At 33.8% G+C, this 12,252-nt stretch overlaps 2 protein-coding genes across 8 annotated transcripts; both read left to right on the top strand.

Annotated features, from left to right (window-relative positions):
• LOC18612315 (uncharacterized membrane protein YuiD) lies at positions 98-5,567 on the top strand. Its single transcript, XM_007049058.2, has 5 exons — positions 98-413; positions 2,156-2,312; positions 4,059-4,109; positions 4,220-4,312; positions 5,212-5,567. Exons 1-5 carry the CDS (start codon positions 250-252, stop codon positions 5,269-5,271), a joined length of 525 nt encoding a protein of 174 aa, XP_007049120.1. The 5' UTR covers positions 98-249; the 3' UTR covers positions 5,272-5,567.
• On the top strand, positions 5,925-9,530 carry LOC18612314. 7 transcript variants are annotated; one of them, XM_018129043.1, is made up of 11 exons: positions 5,925-6,197; positions 6,291-6,330; positions 6,449-6,565; positions 7,424-7,524; positions 7,641-7,712; positions 7,840-7,921; positions 8,283-8,363; positions 8,494-8,544; positions 8,687-8,746; positions 8,880-9,026; positions 9,131-9,530. In XM_018129043.1, the coding sequence occupies exons 1-11, from the start codon at positions 6,067-6,069 to the stop codon at positions 9,308-9,310; spliced, it is 1,062 nt and encodes a 353-aa protein (XP_017984532.1). In that variant the 5' UTR covers positions 5,925-6,066; the 3' UTR covers positions 9,311-9,530. The 7 variants fall into 7 exon arrangements, with proteins under 7 accessions (XP_017984532.1, XP_017984534.1, XP_017984528.1 ...); XM_018129045.1 differs by having other exon boundaries at positions 5,925-6,330; positions 9,224-9,530; XM_018129039.1 differs by having other exon boundaries at positions 5,925-6,330.

Here is a 12,252-nt window from a genome sequence, read left to right as displayed (position 1 = left end):
CCCCCCCCAATAATAATATAAACAATTCACTAAGCGCCAAAATTTACCAGTCCACTAGTGGGCCCATTCTAGTTGGAGGACCCAGCGCCTGCCTTCCGTGGGCCCTTCTCTTTTTCGTTTTTCCTCATTTTGTTATTTCTCTGAAGCGTGGTCGCCCGAGGCTGCTGGAGGGAGGCTTTGACGAATCGAGATCAAGCTCCTCATAGATCCAAAGCTTTTTTGGAAGGCACAAACAAGAAAGAAAAGCACATGGACGAGGTGATGACGGCAGCTGATGCGAGCTCATCCAGAGGCAGCGAAGCGACGTCGTTTGCGTCGTCTCCGTCGTCGAATCTGCTTCCTAACAACCTCCCTCTTATCACGGCCTTCCTCGCCTTCGCTCTCGCTCAGTTCCTCAAACTGTTCACCAATTGGTCCGTCCTTTCTTAATCTCAGTTTCATTTTTTTTGCTCATTTGCATGATTGCTTGCGCATTTGTTTAAACTTATTACCATATTCGAATTTCAGTTGCAATTTTTCGAATTTCGTTATTTTGTTGTTGTTTGATGAAAATGTTATAAACTCGAAACTTGGAATATTTTGGAATTTGGTTTAGTCCTCAAAAAAGATGCTTTGACTGTCAACTGCTCATAAAATACTTAACTGTTTGCCAATAAATAGAAATGTTGGCATATTTGTTAATTTAATGAAAACCCTGATTACTAAAAACTTGTTTACTTTAGCCTTGTCGGGGTAACCTGTGTTTCAGCTTTCCTGCGATTTGTTCAATTGAATGACTAGTAGACTCAATTTCAATGAGTGATCACTAAGTTTTGACCTGCATCAATATGGTAATCTAATAAGGACATTGGACTTTGAATAAGAGAAGTTATATTTTAGGTATGGAATTAGTTAGATGCAATGTATGAGTTCCTCATAGGAAAGGGAAATGCCGAATTAACTGAAAATGGAATGTCAGTTGGAAGTTTTTATGGGATTTTTTAGGGAATTTTGTCTTTTGTTAATGGTCTTGCAAAAGCTAGAGGGAAGACTGGTTCCCATATGCTTATCTGGTTTCCTTGTGTAAAAAGGATTGCGTGTATCTCATTCTTATGGGATTTCTTTTAGTGCCCCAGATCTAGTACTGTATTTCTAGGTGTTTAAGAGGCATGGTGGTTTTCTTTCTTTCTTTTTTTCTTTTTTTTTTTTAGGAAAAGTAAAAGTAGATTTGATAGAAATAGCCAAGAGTGAAATGCCTCCATTTTTCTTCAGAAATTGTGAAGAACTGAAAAGAAAATGCTTATTGATGTTAAAGGAAGCCTTAAAAACATTTGACATTTTCCTTTCAATCACCCTCTTTCTTAAAATTTGTTGAATGTAATATTCTAGATTCTCAATGGGCGATGGACTATTGAAAGCATATGCTAATGATTGCTTTTGGTCCTGGTTTCAGAGTCAAAACCACTTACGGTTTGAATTGAATTGTTGAGGCAGTTTATGTTCTATCTTTGTATCCAGTATCATTAGCTGATCGTGTAACCTTGTCTTGATAGTCTAGGCTTAGATCTTTTCTTTTCTTTACCCCTCCATTTTAGGGCTTATCTTTTCTTTTTGTAAAGGCATTTTAGGAGAGTTTCATATAGATGAATTTCATCGGCTCTCATCATTTAAAAAAAAAAAAAAATTTATTCACTAAGCTCTAAATAATTGTTTGTGCAAAACTTGTTCAATGCAGATGTTGTCTTACAATTCCACCATAAGACAATAATGACTTTACAACTTTATATGAGAAAGACTTCCTAATAGTTTAAAGCAATTACCAAACAAATAAGATCTAGGACTACATTCAAACTAAGACACTTGAGAGGATTGAAATATGGGAAATCACTTTCCTGCTTTTGGAGGTAAAAGTAGCAAATACATCCCTGGTAGTGGAAATTAAAAGGTTGTTCTTTGTAACCGTTTAACTCAAAGGTTTGGCTGTAATTAATTGTGTATCCATGGTTTTTCTTTGGGTTAAATTTTTGTCACTTGTATAGGTAGTTTATTTATTTACATTTTGACCAAGCATATGTAGTTAAATTAGGTTTTCAAGTTTCAGTTGATTATAATCACAGGCCCAATACTTTCAGAATAGTAGCTCAAATATTTGAACTTGTTTCTCCTAGATACTCAGGTTTAAAGAAGGGCGATGGGATTCTAAGAGAATGATTGATTCAGGTGGTATGCCATCATCTCATTCTGCAACTGTGACAGCTCTAGCAGTTGCTATAGGTCTACAGGATGGGACAGGAGGACCAGCTTTTGCAATTGCAGTGGTCTTGGCATGTGTCGTATGTGCTTCCTAACTTTTCATTTGTTGTGGTGACATTCTCACATATGACCTATCTTTTCATTGCATGGCCTCTTTTTTATTTTTCTTAAATCTAATTTTAGAATCTATATCAAATTTGCATATCTCTGATATTTTCATCTTTCAAATTTGCCCTCAACTTGATGAGTTTCAATTTTTTTATATTTATTTTCTATTCTATTGCAAATTTTTAGTTAGAAATTGTTCAGGATGATGGCCAATTTTGCAACTAAACTTATACCCAATGTTTCAATTTGCCACTCTTAATTCTTTTCAATTAGCCTGCTGAATTTAAATTTTTGTGCAATTCTGCTTAAAAATTAATGAAAGCAGTCACATGCAAACATGTAGCTCTTATATCTTTTAAGTTGGTGTGTCAGCAGTAATGGTGATTAAGGAAAACAAGTGGCTGATAGGTCATGATGATAAAACTGATAGATAACTTAATCAGAATAAAGCCTTATTTAATCTAATTAAGAAAAATAATTTATTAAGATAGACAGAGACAGACCTCTCTCTCTCTCTGGACCCTCCTTGCTCCTACTGGCTTGGGAATGCTGCAGGCGAGCAGCCACCTGCTGGCCAGTGGCAAGCCCTCCTTTCCCTTTGCTTTTCTTTCTCATTCCTTTTCTCTCCTATCTCCATCCCATAGACCTGAACTACCTGTTCAGAATGTAGGCAGCATGTTCTTCAACAATGTTGATCTCTATGGTTTTTTGTAAATCTTCCACAGAATCTTCACTAAGCTTCTCTCTCCTTCCCATAATCAACAGTCTTCTAGAAATTTTGCAGCAATTCTGTCCTACAATGCATATCATCTTGACAGGATTTAAGGCAATTGCGTTGATGCACTTGGTATGGTATGTGTTTCTTTTGTAACAATTTGTTATTATGTTGTTGTTTCCAAAAGAGTTTAAGTTTGGTTTGCTCCCAATTGTTTTGAGTGATACTGATGTGAAGAGATTTGGCTTTTATTGTCCAGATCAAGTTCAAAACTGATTAGTGACTTGATCTGGATAACAAATATTTGACAGAATGTTGCTCCCTGGTGAATTTTTGAATGAAACTGGATAAAGCTAAAGTTCAGTTGGTAACTGAATGACTTTGGAGTTTCAAAATTAAATATTGGTTACATAAGTTCATTGGTGAAGCCTATATACCAATTTCCTATGGTTTTCTTGTTGCTTCCTATATAACACTTGGAATTCTTTTAGCTGCCAAGAGAGCATACTCTGTAAAAATTTGCTTAAGCTTTATCTAGGAGGACATATTTAGAGAAGTTTCCGCATGTGGTAGAATTACACCATAGTTCTGCGAGATCAAGTTATCGCTGCTACTTTAGACTTTTGCTTCCCTCATAGTTGACTCTACATTCTATACCAGAAAGCCAGATTGGCTGTTTCTTGCTTTCGACCTGGAGACCCACTTGCTTAACAACAGAGAATAGAAGGCATGAGGACTAAAACCTGAGAATTAGCTTTACGCATAGTGTTAGTAATAAGTACTTCAACTTTCATCCATGTTTGGAAGACAAAAGTGGCGGCCATAGTTCACGCTCTCCTGAATATGGATGGACGTAATCATGATTGTTACCAAAATCATTGCACTGTATTGACATTGATGCTCTTGCTATTTTTTTTATCTTAATAGTAGTTTTTTATGAGAAAGAATTCCACATGCTTATTTTAGAGTGGTGAGTATGGTTGATGATTTTTTATATATGCAGGTGATGTATGATGCCTCAGGTGTCCGACTTCATGCTGGCCGTCAAGCTGAAGTAAGTCCCATTTTGCATGAAATGTAGATACAAAGTTTATTTGTCTTTGATACACCTATATTGTGAAGTCCTGATACACTCTTTTCATATTTTTCTTTCTATGTTGGCAGCTGCTGAATCAAATTGTGTGTGAGTTCCCTCCTGAACACCCATTATCTAGTGTGAGGCCTCTGCGTGAATTACTTGGGCATACTCCACTCCAGGTCTGCTTCTCTCTACACTGTACAAATAGCTAAGATAACTACTGCTTATTGCTTAATTAGTTCTTCCAAAAGCATTTGTTTCTCAGTATATCACTGTAGTTCTGTATTATTATAAAAATTTCAATCAGTTTGTAAGCCTGAAATCACAGAGGTATTCCACCCTTAGTGTGTAGCAAACTCAAAAAGTGAAATAATGATTTTAACACCAAAAGCAAAAGATAGGAGTAAGCAATGCCTTGAAGGCTTCAAAGTCTACAGTTGACATCTCCAAAACATAAAGGCTTTTTTAGCCTGCCAAACGTGAAATCCTTATGAATTGCTGATATCTGTTGGCAACCCTGCCCTCTCTCTATATCTTTAAGAACATAAGTCTGGATTTATGAGTCAATTATCACTTCCCAGCTGCAAAACAATAAGGTTTAACCTAGAGCACAGATTTTTGTTCTTTATTTTCTCTTAAAGAAATGGCTTGTTACTTAAGGACCATTTGGTTGATACTTTTTGATATTTTCTTTTTCCTTCTTTTTACAAAAGAAGAATGGATAGAGAAAAGCAAAAAATGAACAGAAAACAAAAGGCAAATAGCAAAAGTATCAACCAAATGGAGCCTTAGTAAGCCAGAAGAAGCACTTCATAGTTTATGAGATTATTGCGCCCCTCATAGTAGTGCTTACAACTTAGTATAGGTTCAAATTTTCTGTGTAATTGAGTCTACAAAGTAATGATATCAGCCTTCTCTCACATATATGAGATGGGATTAAGCATGCAAATGTATACAATCTACCAAGGTGAAAAAGAAAGGAGGGTAACATCCATTGTTGAGGGAGACATCTGTATTTTAAGCATTTTAACAATCTTACCAACGGGCATAAATAATTGATGTATATGATATGGTGCAGGTTGTTGCGGGTGCTTTGTTGGGATGCATAGTGGCTTTTCTGATGCGAAATTCCGGTTAGGATGTTACATAAACAACATTGATTCTTTTTCCATCTCAGTAATGGGATGGAGTATGCATCAATCTCAGCAAGGAATGGAAGAAAGAGTTGGTGTCACACTTTGAGTTTCTATTGTTGAAGCCTTGTAAAGTGGTTGGGGACAAATAGGAAATGATTTCTGTTTACTACTGACGTCACTTATATACTATGTCTGTCACTAAATGTTGGACTTTATAGCTTTGCCAATTCTTTTAGGATCAATTACATAGCATGAATACCCTTCCTCAATTCTATTTCATCATTCATATGTTTATATTGATTGTTGTTTGCTCCTGATATGCCTTCTGTAAAAACCTAAAATCAGAGGTTGCAGATACTCTTGAGACATCAAAGGACAACAATCAAGCTCTGGGAAACATAATGTATTGCATGGGAAACTGAGATAGATGATCATAAATTGTGCGTATATAATTGTGATGATCAGACTTAACCGGGAAGCACTTGGACGGTTGCTGCTGGTTTACCCGGAAATCCCTCGTAACAGCTCATTATTAATTAAGCAAACATGGGGGAAGAAGCTTGAACAGAAGTCTGACAAATGGCAAATACAGTAAAACCCGCTAAAAACACATTTGACGTGCTTCTCCATAACAGCTTTTCTTAACAAACTCTAATGAGGAGCTTAACGCTTCATTCCACTCTAATGCACTTGAACCCCTTTATAAATGCTCTGCTCCATTCTTGAAACTGTCCCCCTTATACCCCTCCATGCCATTTACTTTGCGTGACAAAGCTTGCTTGCTCCTTAACTAAGCCATGAAGAAGAAGCGAGCAACTTCATCACTTGCACGCCCACCCTTCAAGTTTGGCTCAAAACTCGTCATCCTTGTCTGTGCCGTACTTTTTCTCCTGGCTTTCCTCAGACTTCACTTTCAGACCACGCTTCAGTCTGTCATCTCTTTCTATCAGGCATCTCGTGTTTTCGGTGATGATCACTTTAAATGTACTCCTAAGATCGCTTTTCTCTTTCTTGCTCGCAGAAACCTGCCTCTGGATTTTCTTTGGGGCACCTTCCTTAAGGTTTGTTGTTTAATTACTTCTGTTTTTTCTTTCACGTAATGGGGATGTAGGCTGTGAAACTTGAGCAGTAATATGTATTCATGGCTTGTCTTACTTTGCCAATTTGTGAAACTTACAGAATGTTGATACCTCAATGTTCTCAATTTATGTTCACTCGGAACCTGGTTTTGTTTTCAATGAATCCAACACGAGGTCTGCTTTCTTTTATGGTCGGCAGTTGAATAACAGCATCCAGGTACTTCCTTTATTTAATCCATGTTGATTTGTAAGCCTCAGTTTCCGAATATACCTCGTGCAAATACTTTGCATAGTTGCATTGCTTTACAAACAACAAGTATCTTGCTATGAGTCCGAATAGGCTGCAAGACGAAGAATCCCAGGAATTTAACCTAGGATGTGTATTGTTGATGACTTGATTTATAGTGTGATCAGGTGATAAGTTTCTTAAATTGAACAGCGTCTGGTCTGAAATCGGACAGTTCAATTTTGATCCAGCAATAACCCTCTGATGATTAAGTTGGTATCTGTGCATGAAGATGAGAGAAAACAAGAGGAATAAGAAAGTTTGAATGAGTTGCGGTCTTAGAGAAAGTACGGATACTTGTGATCTTATATATAGTTAAGGAAGATTCCTCCTGGCCATACCCCTTGGATCCACAAATCAAGCCTTACTATGAGATCATGTTAACACAGGTGGTAGAATAACATTTATGCGCCCCTGCTCTCATTTGGTGTGAGCAAGATTTTCAAGACCATTACAGGTGTAATGCACATTAGGGCCTTGGCCATCCCATAAAATATATATTTATAGATCAAAACCTCTCCTCAGTTAATCCCTTTACCAGTTGTCTAGACTTGTGCTGAAGTCTTGGGATTTCTTTTCTTTCAAGTTAGCATGAACTTGAAGTCATAACAAACCAAAAAAGTTTACCATAGTTACAGTTGGATAGCATTCACCTGTTACAATATGTACAATAATTTATCTACTCTAATTTCAGTAGCTTTCATCCATATCCTTTGGATCCAAAGTGCTTGGTTTTTCACAATATATATATATATATATATATATACACATACAATATTCATCTTCCAGGTAGAATGGGGAGAATCAAGTATGATAGAAGCAGAGAGATTACTATTTGAAGCTGCTCTAGATGATCCAGCAAATCAGAGATTCGTTCTTCTCTCTGATAGGTTAGTGGTAGGAAGAGGGAGAATAGTAAAAGATAAATTCACTCGTGAAGTTTTTATCCTGCACTAGCTGCATATGAGTCAATAATCCTTAGATCTATCCTTTGTCTATTTTACAGCTGCATACCCTTGTACAGTTTTGGCTATGTTTACAGCTACTTAACGTCTTCTTCAAAAAGCTTTGTGGACAGGTATATGTAATGTTAGAGTAAATCAAAATGAATTTTCTTAGTGATGTATGTATGCAACAAATCTTCTAATTGAATTCATAGCTTATGCAGTAGGTAAGCTGAATGTTCAGTAGTCTGTTTTGTGTAGCTTTATTGATGTTAAAGAAAATCGCTACAGTCCTGAGATGTCTCCTGTCATACCAAAGGAAAAATGGAGGAAAGGATCGCAGGTTCTTCCTTTCTTTATCTATTCTACCTGTCCATTTTTCATCTTACTATTATAGGAAGCTATATTTCTCAAGTTGATGCATCTTGAAAAGCATCTTAAAATAAGTTTTAAGAAAAGGAGCACCTTTTTCCATTTCTAACGGAAAAACTTGTTGGGTCCAATATAATCTACTAATATCTTAGTGAACAAAGCACTCACCATTGAACTTGGAGCTGACAGGTTGAGAGCAATCAGTTCTATACTCTCTTGCACTAATAACCTATTCATCCAAAATCTTCTGCAATTTAGAATATAGAACTGCATTTTGTCCAATCAGTCCATTTTAATTTGTCTATGATGAAAATTTTACTTAATGATTTCAGTGGATCGCGTTGATCAGAAGACATGCTGTAATTGTCGTAGATGATGATTTCGTTTTTCCGGTTTTCAGGAAATTTTGTAAGGTACAGAAAGCCTTATATTCCATGCTCCTCAATTTTCCTCTGATATGAGTACTAGTCTAGGATACTGTCTTGATGCTATGGCAGTTGAATGCAATTAATAATTGTCTATTGTAATGTTGCTTATGTTCAGCGTTGGCCGCCTGCAGACCTAATAAAGAGAAGGCAGATACTGCAGGCTTTTGTAAGTTAACAAAGTCTTGCCATATATATATATTCCTGATAAACAGGGCAAAATAACTGTGTATCCAACATTTATATTTGTATACAAATAATTTCTTTTTGGTTCAATCAAGTGATTGATGTTGTCAGTGATTGCCTAGTAGGTATTTCAGAATGGCCATAACTGTATACCTGATGAACACTACGTCCAGACGCTGCTCAAAGTAAGCAACCAACTGCCCTTGTATAGGTGATCTGTATCAAAGCTTGAATTTCTTCAGATGTATGAATTGTTCCTCTATATATGATCCTTAATTTTACTTTCTGGGCATTCCATTCTTCTACTTGTACAATTAGATGAGTGGGCTTGAAAACGAGCTTGAAAGAAGGACATTGACTTACTCATTATGGAATCAATCTGCTGAAGCAGGGGAAAGGAGGTCTTGGCACCCTTTTAGGTTCAATCATGCTGATGCAAGTCCCCAACTAATCCAAGATATAAAGGTGAGTGATTGAACCTCGGCTAGCTTTATGCCAAGTATATATTTCGGAATTGTCATTTTTGCTATCAGTCTCTAGATTTGAGAATGCTGCCCAAATTGGCACAGGTCATCAACCATGTTTACTATGACTCTGAGAACCGCAAAGAGTTGTGCCATGTTAATATTACGATTGCACCTTGTTTTCTATTTGCAAGGAAGTTCACACCATTGGCAGCCGTGCGCCTGTTGACTGAGCGCTCCGTCGATCTTCAGGATGCTGCTTCTGTATTTCATGCAGCACCTTGACCACCATTTATTTGGGAAGAAAAACACAGATAGCACACAAGTAGAAAAAGCACAAGATACCATTTTGTTCTTCATTAAAGCTTTCAGATAAGAGGAAGATGGTTTCCCCCTTCTTCTTCTTCTTCTTCTTTTTTTTTTAATTAATGTTTAAGTTAATATGCAAAAATTGATATAGGTTTAGGTGCTTCGATATTAAGCTTACGGCCACGAGCATATGCCACGCTGTGTTTCTACTCTAATTGAAAGTAAGAAGATTACGACAAGTTTGAACTAAAACAGGATACATGACTAATCTATTGACAATCATATGATAATGACATGATTAATTAATATCCATCATATTACAAGTGAGGCAAGTACAAAATCGTGATAATAGTATTTTTCAGCTTCCAAAGATTTTAATATGGTATTATATATTATTAATCTTTTACACTTCATAATATTTGATATTATTGGAAATCAATATTTTACAAATTTATTCAATTTATTTCTATTTGCATCATATAAATTATACTACAATATATATAATCTTGATTATTTATATTTTTGATAATATAAATATTTATCAACATATTATATGTAGTGTTCTAGTATTCTATAATTTTTAAATTAAGATTCTTAAATATGTATAATTACATAAATAAACATATGTTGAAATGATACTCCACATATTACAATGATTGACGTAGAAATAGATGTTATATTGATAAATCTTACCATAATAATATTCACATGTAATTTTTGAATTCAAAATAAGTTATTTTAAAATATATTCAGCATATACCAAGATTATTTCACATTAAAAAGAGTTGACATTCCTCCTCAATATTATGCAGTGAAGTTCAAACTTCCGATGATACATTTAAGCGAGTCAAACTCTCATAAAAGCTGCTATCAACTGACCACAAGTCCATATAACATATTCTTCATCCGTGTATTGGATGGATCCAAACTCCCACCAACAAATTGATTTGCTATGTGCTGCTAAATTTTCATGATTTGTTATGTACTTTTAAAATTTTTAATTAAAAGCTAGACGTTTTAGAATTTCCAATCTCACATTTAACTAGCTCAATTTCTATAAGATTTAAGTAACTCAATTTATAAGGTCTAAAAACCTCAATTTCTATAAGATTGTATCTAGTGTAAAGTTTAGGTTATCACATTCTCCTCACATACCTATGTAGCAAGGGGAGAGTGAAAAAGCTGTCAACAACTAAATTTGAGACTAGGTACTTGTTTGGCATGGCTTATTTTTAGTTTATTTACTTTTTAAAAGTAAAAGTTGAGTTAAATAGTATTTTGTGACAAGTTTTTTTTTAAAAATAACATGTTTTAAAGAATAAAATAAAAAAAAAAGCTTCAAATAGAAATTTTTTTTAAAAAAACACGCCTTCATCTTAGAACAAATTTTTTTCCCAAAAAGATTCTCTTTTAAAAAAAAACCCCTCCCTATCAATCTCTGTCTCCTTTCCTCTTTTCTACAAATCATCCTTTTAGGGTTTTTTTATTCTTACAAAAAATTAAAAAAAAATTTAAAATTCAAAACTACATTCAGGTATTATTTTTTTTGTTTTGTTTTTCATTTTATTTTTTATCATTTTTTTTACTTTGAAAACTCTTGTTATTATTTGATATTTTTCAATTTATTGTTTGATATAACAATTATGTGATGTTTATTTGTTCTTAACCTCTTTGTGGTGTGTATATTATTTATTGATTATGATTGAAATAATTAGTCAAATAGTTCAATAATTGTTGAGATAAATTAGATGAAAATTGAGAAGTTAATATTTGTACTAATTTGTGGTAACTCAATTTTGAAGAATTTTTTCTTTTATGTATAACACTAGGTAGCATTTTTTGGTTCGTAGAGGAAAACTTTGTTAGTGAAGACATTAAGACCTTGATAGACGTGCATAGAATTAACGTTTCAATAGGAAAATGGGTTGCCAAATCAATGGCTAAATGTGATTTTCTTAATGAGTTGGATCCATTATTAACATTACCTTAGGCTTTTTTTTCCCCTTTTTGGGTTCTCTTTCTTATATGTAACATTAGTTTTATTCAACTTAAAAAGTCATAAATTTCAAATCAATTTTTAAAAAATAACAATAAATATTTTTGTATATTCTTTTTTTATCTTTCAACAATTCATAATATTATAAGAGAAATTATATTTTTTCACACTCATCTTTTTTTATTTGATTTAATTTTTTTCTCATGATTTATTAAATACAATTTATAGTAATTTTAATCAAAATTAGAGTTTATATAAGTTATTTTGTCAAACAGTTTATCTATAAAAAAGAGCTCATAAAAAGTAAATTTATCATACAATTTTAACTTAATTTTAAAAATTATTATTTTTCATAAAAACTTTATAATAATTTTTAAACTAAAAATAAACAAGCCAAATATACTCTAGATGGCTATATATGTGGCTTGCTAACCGTCATAGGTTGGCCAGTGAAGGCCAGTTCGGTGGTTGGATAGTCGCGCATTTCAGTGTTGATAGAAGCAAGGTAGTGATAAGAAGATGAAATTGATGATAAATAAAAAAAAATGAAAGAAAAAGTGTGAAAAAAGTAAAAAAAAAAGATATACTTGTAAAATAAAAATAATGTAAGGACAAATATAAAAATGTCAAAGATTAACAATTATTTTTCCAATAAAATTAAAAAAATTATTCAAAAAAATCCACATTAGGATAAAAATAATATATAAATTACACTTATTGATTTGTTCACAAAATATTATCAATGTTAACAATTATCCTAAATTATTCTCAATGTGAAAGTACAAGAATTAACTTATTCAAATTTGGATTACAAGAATTAAATACACTTTTTGTAATAAAAGCGTTTGATATTTAGAAAGTGTCAATTTTTTGAAAAATTAATTAATGATAAAGATCTTACTGTACTTTAATTCACAAAATG

The sequence above is a fragment of the Theobroma cacao genome, chromosome 1 (assembly GCF_000208745.1).
Source record: "Theobroma cacao cultivar B97-61/B2 chromosome 1, Criollo_cocoa_genome_V2, whole genome shotgun sequence".
Classification (NCBI taxonomy): Eukaryota; Viridiplantae; Streptophyta; class Magnoliopsida; order Malvales; family Malvaceae; genus Theobroma; species Theobroma cacao.
The sequence above is the reverse complement of the archived record's forward strand: the minus strand, read 5'-3'. Positions and strand labels throughout refer to the sequence as shown.